The sequence below is a fragment of the Blennius ocellaris genome (assembly GCF_963422515.1).
Source record: "Blennius ocellaris genome assembly, chromosome: 14".
Lineage (NCBI taxonomy): Eukaryota > Metazoa > Chordata > Actinopteri > Blenniiformes > Blenniidae > Blennius > Blennius ocellaris.
The window spans coordinates 5,956,042-5,973,277 of NC_137663.1; the positions used below are offsets into that span (position 1 = coordinate 5,956,042).

At 48.0% G+C, this 17,236-nt stretch overlaps 1 protein-coding gene across 1 annotated transcript; it reads left to right on the forward strand.

Moving 5' to 3' along the window:
• Window positions 1-1,206: 1,206 nt before the first annotated feature.
• On the forward strand, window positions 1,207-17,226 carry LOC308139788 (post-GPI attachment to proteins factor 2-like; the record flags this gene model as incomplete). Its single annotated transcript, XM_080509318.1, is given in 9 exon segments — window positions 1,207-1,469; window positions 12,382-12,497; window positions 12,500-12,543; window positions 14,660-14,858; window positions 14,861-14,908; window positions 15,734-15,840; window positions 15,929-16,040; window positions 17,097-17,123; window positions 17,126-17,226. Coding segments are annotated over 8 exon segments (753 nt in total). The 5' UTR covers window positions 1,207-1,469; window position 12,382.
• Window positions 17,227-17,236: the final 10 nt, after the last annotated feature.

The window sequence follows — 17,236 nt, forward strand, 5'->3', positions numbered from 1 at the left end:
CTGGTGGAAGCAAAGAGAAAGAAAGACATTAAACTCATTTTAGGGAAAGAACAGTCGAGGAGTTTGCTGAAGACAAAAAGACTTTGTCTGTGTGTGACGCAGGCGCACGCACGCACACACACACACACACACACACACACACACACAGTTGCTGGCAGTGTGGAGACGTCGCAGTCAAACAGTGGGCGTCATTATTCTCACAAGACATTTCACTTTTCTTCACTTTATTTCCCAAAATGTAAAAGCTAACAGGCTTTCATTCAAACAAAAACACACCAAAAGCAATCATTTAAAAACAGTTGGACACACTGTAGAAGTCATACACATGTCAGATACTCCGTCAACTGCTAGACGATTAAATTACTACAGAACTCTGACACTTTCTGCAACCCTAAAGAGCACTAACACACACTAGGAAGACAGATTTATCTCTCTCTTGAGTGCTGCCATCTTTTTCCCCGCTATTTACACTTTCAATGTAAACGCTTAATCTTTAAATTAAATGCCGACTCACTCATTTTTAAATAATTAAAATAAATAATAGAGACTTTAAAGTCGAAAGGGCTTTGTGACACTCCATGAAGTTCAGATATTTATTTTACACAAAGGTGGAAAAACGGAAAACACTCAAGTACAATTACTTATCATCTGCATTTAATACCTTGTTACTCTCTGCTTACAGTTTTTGCACATTTTAGATCTTACAAGTAGCTAGTATAATAAGAATGAGAATTAGTGAAAAAGAAAGAACAAAAAGAACCTGATAACATTTTTTAGTTTTTATTTGGTAGTGGGAGATTTTATTTTGAAAGACCTGGTGACCGACAGTTGCTGTGTAAGTTTGTAGTACTTGATGACGAGAAGTTGCGGTGATTTTATTTTTATTTTTTTATGTATTAACTTATTTATTTTTAGACGTTATTTTGAAGTTGAAATTGTGGTGGTATTTGAAGTACATCACCGGAAGTTGCATCTTCCTTATCTCTTTTTCAATACAGTTTTTGTGTTTAGTTTAAGTATTTCATGTATTTACTTTGGACGTTACGGTGTTATTTTGAAGGACATTATGACCGGAAGTCATCGTGACATTTTACAGGACTTGACCACCGTTGGTCGCTGGTGTTATTTTGAAGGACTGTGTTACCGGAAGTTGCAGTGTTATTGTGAAAGACGTGACCGGAAGTTGTTATATGTCCTCCCGGTGTTGATGCGGCGCCACTCGGTGCGGCTCAGCGCGGAAAAACTACATCTCGTGTCACTGAAGTGACTTTAAAGTTCGTCTCACGGACAGTTTGAGAGGTTTAAAGCGGCAGCCTGTCGGTGTCGGAGCGAACGGCGGCTCGCCGCCAAGCAGCTAACGAGGCTAATTGGAGCTAACAGGATCAACTGGGGGGCCGAAGTCGAGCTGGACCGGGTTTAATGGAGGTGGGACGAAGCGGGCGGATGAGCCGGGCGGGACAGCCGTGAAGGTGAGTGTGTAGACCTGTGATGGTGCTGGTGTGGCGCTAACTGTTAGCCTCAGGCTACCTGGAGCCGGCGCTGACGTCAGCAGCCACCTGTTGAAGTGAGCAGGCGAGAGTCCCTGTATCTCTCTCTAAAGTCCAGGTCTCTCTCTCTCAAGTCCAGGTCTCTCTCTCTCTCTCTCTAAAGTCCAGGTCTCTCTCTCTCTAAAGTCCAGGTCTCTCTCTCTCTCTCTCTAAAGTCCAGGTCTCTCTCTCTAAAGTCCAGGTCTCTCTCTCTCTCTCTAAAGTCCAGGTCTCTCTCTCTCTCTCTAAAGTCCAGGTCTCTCTCTCTCAAGTCCAGGTCTCTCTCTCTCTCTCTCTAAAGTCCAGGTCTCTCTCTCTCTAAAGTCCAGGTCTCTCTCTCTCTCTAAAGTCCAGGTCTCTCTCTCTCAAGTCCAGGTCTCTCTCTCTCTAAAGTCCAGGTCTCTCTCTCTCTAAAGTCCAGGACTCTCTCTAAAGTCCAGGACTCTCTCTAAAGTCCAGGTCTTTCTCTCTCTAAAGTCCAGGTCTTTCTCTCTCTAAAGTGCAGGACTCTCTCTAAAATCCAGGTCTCTCTCTAAAATCCAGGTCTCTCTCTAAAGTCCAGGTCTCTCTCTCTCAAGTCCAGGTCTCTCTCTCTCAAGTCCAGGTATCTCTCTAAAATCCAGGTCTCTCTCTCTAAAATCCAGGTCTCTCTCTAAAGTCCAGGGGCCTCATTTATAAACGTTGCGTACGCACAAAAGAATGCGTACGCCACTCTCTACGCAAACCGTGGGATTTATAAAAAGAGAACTTGACGGGAAAATGTGCGGTCCTCCACGCCAACTCTGACCCTGGGTCACCCTAACCCTAACCCAACTCTGACCCAGGCGTACCACATAACTGGGGGAAGGAGAAACTGCGCCACCGATGGCAGAAGAAAGAAACGGGAGAAACTGTGTGAAACCGATCGTGTAAAATAAATAGTTATATGACCTCTCATATATGGACAGTTTATTTGCAAGAAGTGGATAGTAAAAAATAAAATTTCTACAATGAATAAACAAACATACTCCCTGGAGTGCACACGGGAAACATATGATTAAGACAATAGTAAGACAACAAATTATGTTTACACTGATATGAATGCAGTGTAAAATCCTATATCATATAGCCCATATAGCAGTGTTGGGCGCAGACTGGAGGCCGGCGCTGTACGTGATGGGTGGCTTCTAGGTACGGAGAATTCATGTGGAAATCCTGAGACTTGCAATGTTGTAGGAGTGTTTAACCCGTTCACGACCTTGCAGGCGACAGTGGAGACCCCCTCAAGCGGTGGCTGCTCACCCCTTTTCCTCACCCACAAGGCGCAGAGGAGAGGACCTAGAATCTGCGCCACAGCCAGGCGCGCAGTATTGTGGAGCGCACCATCGGGCTCCTGAAGGGCAGGCGGCGGTGTCCCCAGGGCCGCCCCTGGCCAAGTGGGGGCCCTAAGCAGGATTTTATTTTGGGGCCCCCCTTCCAATAACATAATAATACTAATAATACTAATAATAATACTACTACTACTACTAATAATAATAATAATAACAATACATTTAATTACTAACGAATCAAATGAACAGCCTCTATCAACAGTGGAACAAGAACTTTATAGATCAAAAGTGGAACAATCTTTTTTATTTCAACAACATCCCACCTTCAAGTGAAGCACGAGCCTCTTCTTGTTTGGACTGTTTCTTTCTTTTGCTAGCTCCTGAATCGTATTGACGTTTGGAAGCCGTCTCTCTCTCTCTCTCTCTCTCTCTCTCTCTGTCTCTCTCTCTCTCTCTCTCTCTCTCTCTCTCTCTCTCTCTCCCCGGCCTCGGGCTGACTTGGTGGCGGTGTTCTACGCGCCTCTCGGCAAAATGCAGCGCATCCTTTGCGCATTTGCAGAGAATGATGATACTTTATTGATCCCGAGGGAAATTCAATTCACTTGCGCAAAATGGGGCCCCCATGGATCGCGGGGCCCGACGCACAGCGCGTGTTCTGCGTGTAGGGAGGGGCGGGCCTGGGTGTCCCCCTCCACCTCCGTCACCACTCCACTCAGGAGGGATTCCCCGATGACCCCCGCCAGTGTTTCCTCTAGTGGGGTGAGCTCCGGAGGACCCGTTCCCCCGCCCGGGGCACAGACGCTCTGCCTGTGTGACGCCAGGCGCTTTTTTGTGTCTACTTTGATGTCGGACCACTTTTTTTCACGTCAGCCACACTCCGACCTTCTGAGGCAACAGCATTGACACCATCCGCCACATGCTGCCACTCTAGAGCCTTTTTGGCATTGGTGACCCCAACACTGTGTCCACCAAATAATATCGCCTTCCTCTTCTCCACCTCCCCGACGAGAACTTCCACCTCACACTGGGTCAAATTGCGTTTCTTGGCTTTTCTTTCTGCTTTCGGCATGCTGTCAGTCGCGAATCAATATTCATGAGAGGCGTTTCTCTGAATATTTATAGGCAAATATGGGCGTGGTATGACCCGCACACAGGTGCGCCACATTTAGAGTGGATTGTGATTTATAAAGGGAAATCGGCGTAGGACGTGCGTGCGCACTGTTTTATAAATCAGGATATTTTTGTGCGTACGCACTTTCTGTGTTTCGTGCGTACGCCAATTTTGACGTCAATCCTACGCACAGTTTTATAAATGAGGCCCCAGGTCTCTCTCTCTCAAGTCCAGGTCTCTCTCTCTCAAGTCCAGGTCTCTCTCTCTCAAGTCCAGGTCTCTCTCTCTAAAATCCAGGTCTCTCTCTCTAAAGCCCAGGTCTCTCTCTCTCTAAAGTCCAGGTCTCTCTCTCTAAAGTCCAGGTCTCTCTTTCTAAAGTCCAGGACTCTCTCTAAAGTCCAGGTCTCTCTCTCTAAAGTCCAGGTCTCTCTCTCTAAAGTCCAGGTCTCTCTCTCTAAAGTCCAGGTCTCTCTCTCTCTAAAGTCCAGGTCTCTCTCTCTCTCTCTAAAGTCCAGGTCTCTCTCTCTCTCTAAAGTCCAGGTCTCTCTCTCTCTCTAAAGTCCAGGTCTCTCTCTCTCTAAAGTCCAGGTCTCTCTCTAAAGTCCAGGTCTCTCTCTCTCTAAAGTCCAGGTCTCTCTCTAAAGTCCAGGTCTCTCTCTCTCTAAAGTCCAGGTCTCTCTCTCTAAAGTCCAGGACTCTCTCTCTAAAGTTCAGGTCTCTCTCTCTACAGTCCAGGTCTCTCTCTCTCTCTAAAGTCCAGGTCTCTCTCTCTAAAATCCAGGTCTCTCTCTCTCTAAAGTCCAGGTCTCTCTCTCTAAAGTCCAGGTCTCTCTCTAAAGTCCAGGACTCTCTCTAAAGTCCAGGTCTCTCTCTCTAAAGTCCAGGTCTCTCTCTCTAAAGTGCAGGACTCTCTCTCTAAAATCCAGGACTCTCTCTAAAATCCAGGTCTCTCTCTCTAAAATCCAGGTCTCTCTCTCTCTCAAGTCCAGGTCTCTCTCTCTAAAATCCAGGTCTCTCTCTCTAAAGTCCAGGAGTCTCTCTCTAAAGTCCAGGTCTCTCTCTCTAAAATCCAGGTCTCTCTCTCTAAAATCCAGGTCTCTCTCTAAAATCCAGGTCTCTCTCTCTCTCAAGTCCAGGTCTCTCTCTCTAAAATCCAGGTCTCTCTCTCTAAAATCCAGGTCTCTCTCTCTAAAGTCCAGGAGTCGCTCTCTAAAGTCCAGGAGTCGCTCTCTAAAGTCCAGGTCTCTCTCTAAAGTCCAGGTCTCTCTCTAAAGTCCAGGTCTCTCTCTAAAGTCCAGGGGCCTCATTTATAAACGTTGCGTACGCACAAAAGAATGCGTACGCCACTCTCTACGCAAACCGTGGGATTTATAAAAAGAGAACTTGACGGGAAAATGTGCGGTCCTCCACGCCAACTCTGACCCTGGGTCACCCTAACCCTAACCCAACTCTGACCCAGGCGTACGCACAGAACTGGGGGAAGGAGAAACTGCGCCACCGATGGCAGAAGAAAGAAACGGGAGAAACTGTGTGAAACCGATCGTGTAAAATAAATAGTTATATGACCTCTCATATATGGACAGTTTATTTGCAAGAAGTGGATAGTAAAAAATAAAATTTCTACAATGAATAAACAAACATACTCCCCGGAGTGCACACGGGAAACATATGATTAAGACAATAGTAAGACAACAGTAGGGTAAATTATGTTTACACTGATATGAATGCAGTGTAATATCCTATATCATATAGCTCATATAGCAGTGTTGGGCGCAGACTGGAGCCGGCGCTGTACGTGATGGGTGGCTTCTCGGTACGGATAATTAATGTGGAAATCCTGAGACTTGCAATTTTGTAGGAGTGTTTAACCCGTTCACCGACCTTGCAGGCGACAGTGGAGACCCCCTCAAGCGGTGGCTGCTCACCCCTTTTCCTAACCCACAAGGCGCAGAGGAGAGGACCTAGAATCTGCGCCACAGCCAGGCGCGCAGTATTGTGGAGCGCACCATCGGGCTCCTGAAGGGCAGGCGGCGGTGTCCCCAGGGCCGCCCCTGGCCAAGTGGGGGCCCTAAGCAGGATTTTATTTTGGGGCCCCCCTTCCAATAACATAATAATACTAATGATACTAATACTACTACTACTACTACTACCATTAATAATAATAATGATAATAATAATAATAAATTTAATTACTAACGAATCAAATGAACAGCCTCTATCAACAGTGGAACAAGAACTTTATAGATCAAAAGTGGAACAATCTTTTTTATTTCAACAACATCCCCACCTTCAAGTGAAGCACGAGCCTCTTGTTTGGACTTTTTCTTTCTTTTGCTAGCTCCTGAATCGTATTGACGTTTGGAAGCCGTCTCTCTCTCTCTCTCTCTCTCTCTCTCTCTCTCTCTCTCTCTCTCTCTCTCTCTCTCTCTCTCTCTCTCTCTCTCTCTCTCTCTTCTCTCTCTCTCTCTCTCTCATCTCTCTCTCTCCCCGGCCTCGGGCTGACTTGGTGGCGGGTGTTCTACGCGCCTCTCGGCAAAATGCAGCGCATCCTTTGCGCATTTGCAGAGAATGATGATACTTTATTGACCCCGAGGGAAATTCAATTCACTTGCGCAAAATGGGGCCCCCATGGATCGCGGGGGCCCGACGCACAGCGCCGTGTTCTGCGTGTAGGGAGGGGCGGGCTGGGTGTCCCCCTCCACCTCCGTCACCACTCCACTCAGGAGGGATTCCCCGATGACCCCCCGCCAGTGTTTCCTCCAGCGGGGTGAGCTCCGGAGGGCCCGTTCCCCCGCCCGGGGCACAGACGCTCTGCCAGTGTGACGCCAGGCGCTTTTTTGCGTCGACTTTGATGTCTGACCACTTTTTTTCACGTCAGCCACACTCCGACCTTCTGAAGGCAACAGCATTGACACCATCCGCCACATGCTGCCACTCTAGAGCTTTTTTGGCGTTGGTGACCCCAACACTGTGTCCACCAAATAATATCGCCTTCCTCTTCTCCACCTCCCCGACGAGAACTTCCACCTCACACTGGGTGAAATTGCGTTTCTTGGCTTTTCTTTCTGCTTTCGGCATGCTGTCAGTCATGAATCCATATTCATGAGAGGCGTTTCTCTGAATATTCATGAACAAATATGGGCGTGGTATGACCCGCACACAGGTGCGCCACATTTAGAGTGGATTGTGATTTATAAAGGGAAATCGGCGTAGGACGTGCGTGCGCACTGTTTTATAAATCAGGATATTTTTGTGCGTACGCACTTTCTGTGTTTCGTGCGTACGCCAATTTTGACGTCAATCCTACGCACAGTTTTATAAATGAGGCCCAGGTCTCTCTCTCTCTAAAGTCCAGGTCTCTCTCTCTCTAAAGTCCAGGTCTCTCTCTCTCTAAAGTCCAGGACTCTCTCTCTCTCTAAAGTCCAGGTCTCTCTCTCTCTAAAGTCCAGGTCTCTCTCTCTCTCTAAAGTCCAGGTCTCTCTCTCTCAAGTCCAGGTCTCTCTCTCTCTAAAGTCCAGGTCTCTCTCTCTCTAAAGTCCAGGTCTCTCTCTCTCTCTAAAGTCCAGGTCTCTCTCTCTTCTCTAAAGTCCAGGTCTCTCTCTCTCTAAAGTCCAGGTCTTTCTCTCTCTAAAGTCCAGGTCTTTCTCTCTCTAAAGTCCAGGTCTTTCTCTCTCTAAAGTCCAGGTCTTTCTCTCTCTAAAGTGCAGGACTCTCTCTAAGTGCAGGACTCTCTCTAAATCCAGGTCTCACTCTAAAATCCAGGTCTCTCTCTAAAGTCCAGGTCTCTCTCTCTCAAGTCCAGGTCTCTCTCTAAAATCCAGGTCTCTCTCCTCTAAAATCCAGGTCTCTCTCTAAAATCCAGGTCTCTCTCTCAAGTCCAGGTCTCTCTCTCTAAAATCCAAGTCTCTCTCTCTCTAAAGCCCAGGTCTCTCTCTCTCTAAAGTCCAGGTCTCTCTCTCTCTAAAGTCCAGGACTCTCTCTCTCTAAAGTCCAGGTCTCTCTCTCTGCTAAAGCCAGGTCTCTCTCTCTCCTCTAAAGTCCAGGTCTCTCTCTCTAAAGTCCAGGTCTCTCTCTCTCTAAAGTCCAGGTCTCTCTCTCTCTCTAAAGTCCAGGTCTCTCTCTCTCTCTAAAGTCCAGGTCTCTCTCTCTCTAAAGTCCAGGTCTCTCTCTCTCTAAAGTCCAGGTCTCTCTCTCTCTCTAAAGTCCAGGTCTCTCTCTCTCAAGTCCAGGTCTCTCTCTCTCTAAAGTCCAGGTCTCTCTCTCTCTAAAGTCCAGGTCTCTCTCTCTCTAAAGTCCAGGTCTCTCTCTCTCTCTAAAGTCCAGGTCTCTCTCTCTCTAAAGTCCAGGACTCTCTCTAAAGTCCAGGACTCTCTCTAAAGTCCAGGTCTTTCTCTCTCTAAAGTCCAGGTCTTTCTCTCTCTAAAGTGCAGGACTCTCTCTAAAGTCCAGGTCTCTCTCTAAAATCCAGGTCTCTCTCTAAAGTCCAGGTCTCTCTCTCTCAAGTCCAGGTCTCTCTCTAAAATCCAGGTCTCTCTCTCTAAAATCCAGGTCTCTCTCTAAAATCCAGATCTCTCTCTCAAGTCCAGGTCTCTCTCTCTAAAATCCAGGTCTCTCTCTCTCTAAAGCCAGGTCTCTCTCTCTCTAAAGTCCAGGTCTCTCTCTCTCTAAAGTCCAGGACTCTCTCTCTCTCTAAAGTCCAGGTCTCTCTCTCTCTAAAGTCCAGGTCTCTCTCTCTCTCTCTAAAGTCCAGGTCTCTCTCTCTAAAGTCCAGGTCTCTCTCTCTCTAAAGTCCAGGTCTCTCTCTCTCTCTAAAGTCAGCAGTCTCTCTCTCTCTAAAGTCCAGGTCTCTCTCTCTCTCAAGTCCAGGACTCTCTCTCTAAAGTCCAGGTCTCTCTCTAAAGTCCAGGTCTCTCTCTCTCTAAAGTCCAGGTCTCTCTCTCTCTAAAGTCCAGGTCTCTCTCTCTAAAGTCCAGGACTCTCTCTCTAAAGTTCAGGTCTCTCTCTCTACAGTCCAGGACTCTCTAAAATCCAGGTCTCTCTCTCTCTAAAGTCCAGGTCTCTCTCTCTCTAAAGTCCAGGTCTCTCTCTAAAGTCCAGGTCTCTCTCTAAAGTCCAGGTCTCTCTCTCTAAAGTCCAGGTCTCTCTCTCTAAAGTGCAGGACTCTCTCTCTAAAATCCAGGACTCTCTCTAAAATCCAGGTCTCTCTCTCTAAAATCCAGGTCTCTCTCTAAAGTCCAGGTCTCTCTCTAAAATCCAGGTCTCTCTCTCTCTCAAGTCCAGGTCTCTCTCTCTAAAAATCCAGGTCTCTCTCTCTAAAGTCCAGGAGTCTCTCTCTAAAGTCCAGGTCTCTCTCTCTAAAGTCCAGGTCTCTCTCTCTAAAATCCAGGTCTCTCTCTAAAATCCAGGTCTCTCTCTCTCTCAAGTCCAGGTCTCTCTCTCTAAAATCCAGGTCTCTCTCTCTAAAATCCAGGTCTCTCTCTCTAAAGTCCAGGAGTCTCTCTCCAAAGTCCAGGAGTCGCTCTCCAAAGTCCAGGTTTCTCTCTAAAGTCCAGGTCTCTCTCTAAAGTCAGGTCTCTCTCTAAAGTCCAGGAGTCGCTCTCTAAAGTCCAGGAGTCTCTCTCTCTCTAAAGTCCAGGAGTCGCTCTCTCTCTAAAGTCAGGAGTCGCTCTCTCTCTCTAAAGTCCAGGTCTCTCTCTCTAAAGTCAGGAGTCGCTCTCTAAAGTCCAGGAGTCTCTCTCTAAAGTCCAGGACTCTCTCTCTAAAGTCCAGGGGCCTCATTTATAAAACTGTGCGTAGGATTGACGTCAAAATTGGCGTACGCACGAAACACAGAAAGTGCGTACGCACAAAAATATCCTGATTAATAAAACAGTGCGCACGCACGTCCTACGCCGATTTCCTTTATAAATCACAATCCACTCTAAATGTGGCGCACCTGTGTGCGGGTCATACCACGCCCATATTTGTTCATGAATATTCAGAGAAACGCCTCTCATGAATATGGATTCATGACTGACAGCATGCCGAAAGCAGAAAGAAAAGCCAAGAAACGCAATTTCACCCAGTGTGAGGTGGAAGTTCTCGTCGGGGAGGTGGAGAAGAGGAAGGCGATATTATTTGGTGGACACAGTGTTGGGGTCACCAACGCCAAAAAGCTCTAGAGTGGCAGCATGTGGCGGATGGTGTCAATGCTGTTGCCTCAGAAGGTCGGAGAGTGTGGCTGACCGTGAAAAAAAGTGGTCAGACATCAAAGTCGACGCAAAAAAGCGCCTGGCGTCACACTGGCAGAGCGTCTGTGCCCCGGGCGGGGGGACGGGCCCTCCGGAGCTCACCCCACTGGAGGAAACACTGGCGGGGGTCATCGGGGAATCCCTCCTGAGTGGAGTGGTGACGGAGGTGGAGGGGGACACCCAGGCCCGCCCCTCCCTACACGCAGAACACGCGCTGTGCGTAGGGCCCCGCGATCCATGGGGGCCCCCATTTTGCGCAAGTGAATTGAATTTCCCTCGGGGTCAATAAAGTATCATCATACTCTGCAAATGCGCAAAGGATGCGCTGCATTTTGCCGAGAGGCCGCGTAGAACACCGCCACCAAGTCAGCCCGAGGCCGGGAGAGAGAGAGAGAGAGAGAGAGAGAGAGAGAGAGAGAGAGAGAGAGAGATGAGAGAGAGAGAGAGAGAGAGAGAGAGAGAGAGAGAGAGAGAGAGAGAGAGAGAGAGAGAGAGAGAGAGAGAGAGAGAGAGAGAGAGAGAGAGAGAGAGAGAGAGAGAGAGAGAGAGAGAGAGAGAGAGAGAGAGAGAGAGAGAGAGAGAGAGAGAGAGAGAGAGAGAGAGAGAGAGAGAGAGAGAGAGAGAGAGAGAGAGAGAGAGAGAGAGAGAGAGAGAGAGAGTGAGAGAGAGAGAGAGAGAGAGAGAGAGAGAGAGAGAGAGAGAGAGAGAGAGAGAGAGAGAGACTTCCAAACGTCAATACGATTCAGGAGCTAGCAAAAGAAAGAAAAAGTCCAAACAAGAGGCTCGTGCTTCACTTGAAGGTGGGATGTTGTTGAAATAAAAAAGATTGTTCCACTTTTGATCTATAAAGTTCTTGTTCCACTGTTGATAGAGGCCTGTTCATTTGATTCGTTAGTAATTAATTTATTATTATCATTATTATTATTAATGGTAGTAGTAGTAGTAGTAGTATTAGTATCATTAGTATTATTATGTTATTGGAAGGGGGGCCCCAAATAAAATCCTGCTTAGGGCCCCCACTTGGCCAGGGGCGGCCCTGGGGACACCGCCGCCTGCCCTTCAGGAGCCCGATGGTGCGCTCCACAATACTGCGCGCCTGGCTGTGGCGCAGATTCTAGGTCCTCTCCTCTGCGCCTTGTGGGTTAGGAAAAGGGGTGAGCAGCCACCGCTTGAGGGGGTCTCCACTGTCGCCTGCAAGGTCGGTGAACGGGTTAAACACTCCTACAAAATTGCAAGTCTCAGGATTCCACATGAATTCTCCGTACCTAGAAGCCACCCATCACGTACAGCCTCCAGTCTGCGCCCAACACTGCTATATGAGCTATATGATATAGGATATTACACTGCATTCATATCAGTGTAAACATAATACTGTTGTCTTACTATTGTCTTAATCATATGTTTCCCGTGTGCACTCCGGGAGTATGTTTGTTTATTCATTGTAGAAATTTTATTTTTTACTATCCACTTCTTGCAAATAAACTGTCCATATATGAGAGGTCATATAACTTTATTTTACACGATCGGTTTCACACAGTTTCTCCCGTTTCTTTCTTCTGCCATCGGTGGCGCAGTTTCTCCTTCCCCCAGTTCTGTGCGTACGCATGGGTCAGAGTTGGCGTGGAGGACCGCACATTTCCCGTCAAGTTCTCTTTTTATAAATCCCACGGTTTGCGTAGAGAGTGGCGTACGCATTCTTTTGTGCGTACGCAACGTTTATAAATGAGGCCCCAGGACTCTCTCTCTAAAGTCCAGGTCTCTCTAAAACACAGCACAATCATTACCAACACTACAAACCAAATATGACATCTAAAACGCGACTAACAGAACTCCCATAATGCACTGCAGCTGATCACAGATCTGACAAACAAACAAAAAAACCTAAACTTGTGAAAACTAAGAGGCAAGATCACATGAAACTAAGCTGTGTAAACAATAAATAAGTCAAGAGCTTATCAAACATCAAAGTTAAAAGTTGAGTGATCAAAATATTGACTTTAACTGAGTAAAACGAATGGTTGAGCTTCCTGCTGGCCTCAAATCCTCACAGGAATAATCTGAGAGATTTAATCTGAACCACGAAGGTTCTGAGGTCCAACAAACAAAACCTCCCGCACAATGTTTCAGTGAGTGTGTGTCTGTAGAGAGTGTGCTGTTTGGAATATTACATGATGATGATGATGATGAGGGTCATGTGGCTGCAGGATGCTCCAGGGCCCCTCAGGGACCCTGGACCGGCCCCTGGTCCGGCTGCCCTTCACCAGCTTCGCTGTGGCCACGGTGCTGCTGCCTCTGACCGGCCTCATCGCCTGCCTCTTCATCTCCTCCTCTACCACTTCCAGGACTCCACCTACACACACTGCCAGGTACCACAGCCTCCCTCCTCCTCCTGCTCCTCCTGCTCCTGCTGCTCCTCCTGCTCCTCCCTCTTCCTCCTCCTGCTCCTCCTCCTCTTCTTCCTCCTGCTCCTCTTCCTCCTCTTCCTCCTCCTGCTCCTCCTGCTCCTGCTCCTCCTGCTCCTGCTTCTGCACTTCTTCCTCCTCCTGCTCCTCTTCCTCCTCCTCCTCTCTCCTCCTGCTCCTGCTCCTGCTCCTGCTCCTCCTGCTCCTCCTCCTCCTGCTTCTGCACTTCTTCCTCCTCCTGCTCCTCTTCCTCCTCCTCCTCCTCCTCCTGCTCCTGCTCCTGCTCCTCCTGCTCCTCCTCCTCTTCCTCCTGCTCTTCCTCCTCCTGCCCTTCCTCCTCTTCCTCTTCTTCCTCCTCCTGCTCCTCCTCCTCTTCCTTCTCCTGCTTCTGCTCTTCTTCCTCCATCCTCCTCCTGCTGCTCCTCCTCTTCTCCTCCTCCTCCTCCTGCTCCTCTTCCTCCTCCTGCTCCTCCTCCTCCTCTTCCTCCTCCTCCTCCTCCTCCTCTTCCTCCTCCTGTTCTTCCTCCTCCTCCTGCTCTTCTTCCTTCTCCTCCTCTTCGTCCTCCTCCATCTCCTGCTCTTCTTCTCCTCCTGCTCCTCTTCCTCTCCTCCTGCTCCTCCTGCTCTTCTTCCCCCTCATCCTCCTGCTCATCCTCATCCTCCTCTTTCTCCTCCTCTTCCTCCTGCTCATCCTCATCCTCTTTTTGTCTATATTTGTTTATTGCTTTGATCTTTAATTAGACATTGTGTTTTATCACTGTTTATATCTGCCTTGATTTTTATTTTTTTATTACTCCTAAATATTATATTCCAGCTTGTATGTTATAGTGTACATAATTTCTATTATTATTATTTTTAATTGTTGTTCAGAAATTGACAAATAATCAACCTTGAACTTTTAACCCGAAGCTTTAAAGTTGAAATTCTCCATGTTTCAGTCCGGTAACTCTACAAATTATTTCTCAATTTAAACAGGTTGGTAAAAAATCCTTTAGTCTGTAAAATCTTGGGTTGAAGGTTTTCAGACTGTGTCTCCTCCTTGTGCTGTTTTTAATCCCTTTGCTTTCCCGTTTTTCATCATCTTCATCACTCAAGATTAGGGATGGTGCCGATACGATCCAGCATCGCGTTCCGATACCAACATAGTTCACAGATTGGAAATTCCCGATCCATGAGCTTCGTTTGTGCTTAAAGGGAATCCCTGCCGCTGCTCTGCTGGCTGGCTGCAAAATGTGGAATAGATTTCCTGAACGGAGGCGGGTCTCAATGAGACCTGGAGTCATGAGTCTGGAAATCCATCCCACAGCTTGCAGCCAGCGAGAATAGAAGCACTGTGGACATCCTAACTTCTCATGACAACACGCCGCTGTCTGGACGTGTTTTACTTTCGAAACATCACAGAGCGTCAACGTGGATGTTGCAAAGCTGTTGTCCAGCGAGGCGGCGGCCCTGCAGCCGGAGAACCTGAAAACAATGAACAGCAGCTCCTCCCTGTAGCAGGAGACTCACACCTCGGTGAAGCCGCGTCCTCTCCACACTGAACTCCCTGAATATAGTCCCAATCATTGATGTTGCATTGGAGCTGCAAACACTGCAGGTTTGTGCTGCGTTGAGAAAGATTAAGGTTTTAAAGATAGAAACAGTTTATTGTGAGGTGGTGACGTCACGCTGACCCCACATTGTCCACATGAACTAAAGTACTTTGTACTGCTTCATTCTGACCTTTATACCAACCTCAAGTTGTCTTTTGAGAGAAAACATGCAAACATTCCTACATTTATTACTTTACTGTAGAGAGGACTTTATTTCTGCCTCATATAAAATCAACAATACCGATTTTAATAATAATATTGAAGCAAACAGCTCTGTATCGGAATAACATCAGTATGGGCAGATATCCACAGCCAGGTATCGGATCGGAAGTGAAACAATGTGTCTTGGTGCCTCCGAGTTAATATTAAAACTGTTGATCGCGTAGTTCAGTGTAGTTCTGAGTGAAGCCTTGTCTTGTTTGTTTGCTGCTCTGTCAGAATCTTCCCTCGTCTCTTCAGCCCAAATTGTCTGTTTTGTTGTTTTCCAGGTCACAAACCTGCTGCCGTCCATCAGCGCCGCCATCAGCCGTGTGCCGGAGCGTTACATCTGGCGCGGCTGCATCGGCCTGCACTCGGCGCCGCGCTACCTGGTGACCGCCGCCTACTTCAGCTTCTACCGCGGCCGCTTCGCCGGGCGGCTGCCGGAGCAGCTGCTGAGCGTCGCCGCGCTCGTCTCCAGCCTCGCCGAGACTCCGGGCTGCTGCTGCTCACCTACGAGTCGTCTACCGAGACCTACAGTGAGTGCTGCGTGACGCCACGCCTGTACCCGCCACGCATGACTCGTTTCTGTACCCGCCACGCCATGACTCGTTTCTGTACCCGCCACGCCGTGACGTCACGTCTGTACCCGCCACGCCGTGACTCGTTTCTGTACCCGCCACGCCGTGACGTCACGCCTGTACCCGCCACGCCGTGACTCGTTTCTGTACCCGCCACGCCGTGGACTCATTTCTGTACCCGCCACGCCGTGACTCGATCTGTACCCGCCACGCCATGACCTACGATTCTGTACCCGCCACGCCGTGACTCGATTCTGTACCCGCCACGCCGTGACCTCGTTTCTGTACCCGCCACGCCGTGACGTCACGCCTGTACCCCGCCACGCCGTGACTCGTTTCTGTACCCCGCCACGCCGTGACGTCACGTCTACCCGCCACGCCGCGACTCGTTTCTGTACCCGCCACGCCGCGACTCGTTTCTGTACCCGCCACGCCGTGACTCGTTTCTGTACCGCCACGCCGTGACTCGTTTCTGTACCCGCCACGCCGCGACTCGTTTCTGTACCCGCCACGCCGCGACTCGTTTCTGTACCCGCCACGCCGTGACTCGTTTCTGTACCCGCCACGCCGTGACTCGTTTCTGTACCCGCCCACGCCGTGACGTCACGCCTGTACCCGCCACGCCGTGACTCGTTTCTGTACCCGCCACGCCGTGACTCGTTTCTGTACCCGCCACGCCGTGACTCGATTCTGTACCCGCCACGCCGTGACGTCACGTCTGTACCCGCCACGCCGTGACTCGTTTCTGTACCCGCCACGCCGTGACTCGTTCTGTCCCTGCAGGTCTACACAAAAACGGCTTCATCGTGTTCGTGGGGAGTTCACTGCTGCACATGCTGATCACATGCAGACTGTGGTACGTGATCAAGAGACACTACGTCAACCCAGAGGTAACACACACAGACACACACACACACACAGTACACACACACACACACAGACACACACAAACACAGACGGTGTGTGTGTGTGTGTTAGGAGCTGAAGTCGTACCGCTGGAAGCTGCGTCTCTTCCTGGCGAACGTCGCCTGCTGCCTCCTCGCCTTCTACTTCTTCAGACGCCACAACACGTACTGCGAGCCAGAGGTGGGTGAAAGTACTCTCATTACTCTGCCTCACTGTACACTACCTTCTGTTACTCTACTGGATATATTTGATATTAAAATGGTTTTGAACGTATTCCTACATGAATTTGACAGTTTGTCTTTTTTTCACTACGATCTGGATACTTTTGGATATTAAAGTTTTATAAACAAATTTTTTATTGTTGTTTTAATAATCTTAGATTTCTAAACTTTGTCGTTTTGGTTGAACATATTTTTCCACTTATTTCTCGATCAGGGGATCTGCAGATCATATCCAGCCCGTTGTTCCATTTAACTTGGCCCGATGAATATTAGTGCACAATTACTCTTGTTTATTTAGGTTTTTTTAACATTTTATAGCACCAAAGAGGACATTCTGCCCTCAATCAACCCCTCAGCAGCCACACGAGCACTAGAAGTCTACTGTGATAGAATAAATCTGTATTTGTCATTTTGAATAATCTCCGTCTATAATCATGATTGTACTTTATATTACACATCATTCTAAAAAAAAAAAAAAAAAAAAATCTATTAATCCATCCATCGTCTTTCCCACTAATCCAGTGAGGTCAGAAGCTGCTGGAGCAAATCCAGCCGACTGTGCAACAAATGGTTACTCTTATTGTCTTAATGCTGACATGTTTAAATGAATTGATTATTAAATAAGTGGAAACTAATACAGTATATATATATATATATATATAATATATTGAGGAAAGGGTGGTATTTAATAAGATGTACTCCGCCTCCACTCAAGCATCCTGGTACTTTTCTACTGGGACTTTTCACAGTGGTTGGTTGATGTTGGTTTTTAAATCAAAATCAAAATGAAATGAAAGCAACTGGATCCTACATGAGTGATAAACATGTGAGCATCTGGAGCTCGCCGGTTTCACTCATTTCTGTTTTTTTGACTGATGTTTTGAGTTTTAAAATGGATTGGCGGACACATTTTGTTTTAGCCACAGACTTCAGGACTTCTTTTTTGTTCCAGGTCTGTCCTGTCTGTCTCGCTTTTTTTAAAAAATGAAAGTGATTTGTGGAGGTGGTCTCTCCCGCAGTGTACACCCTGTTCGCCCTCTTCGAGTACCTGTGGTGTTCTCCAACATGGCCTTCCACCTGACGGCCTTCTTCGACTTCAGCAGCAACGAGGTCCTGGTGGCGACGCCGCCGGAGGACAAACGATACTGACGGGCGCGTC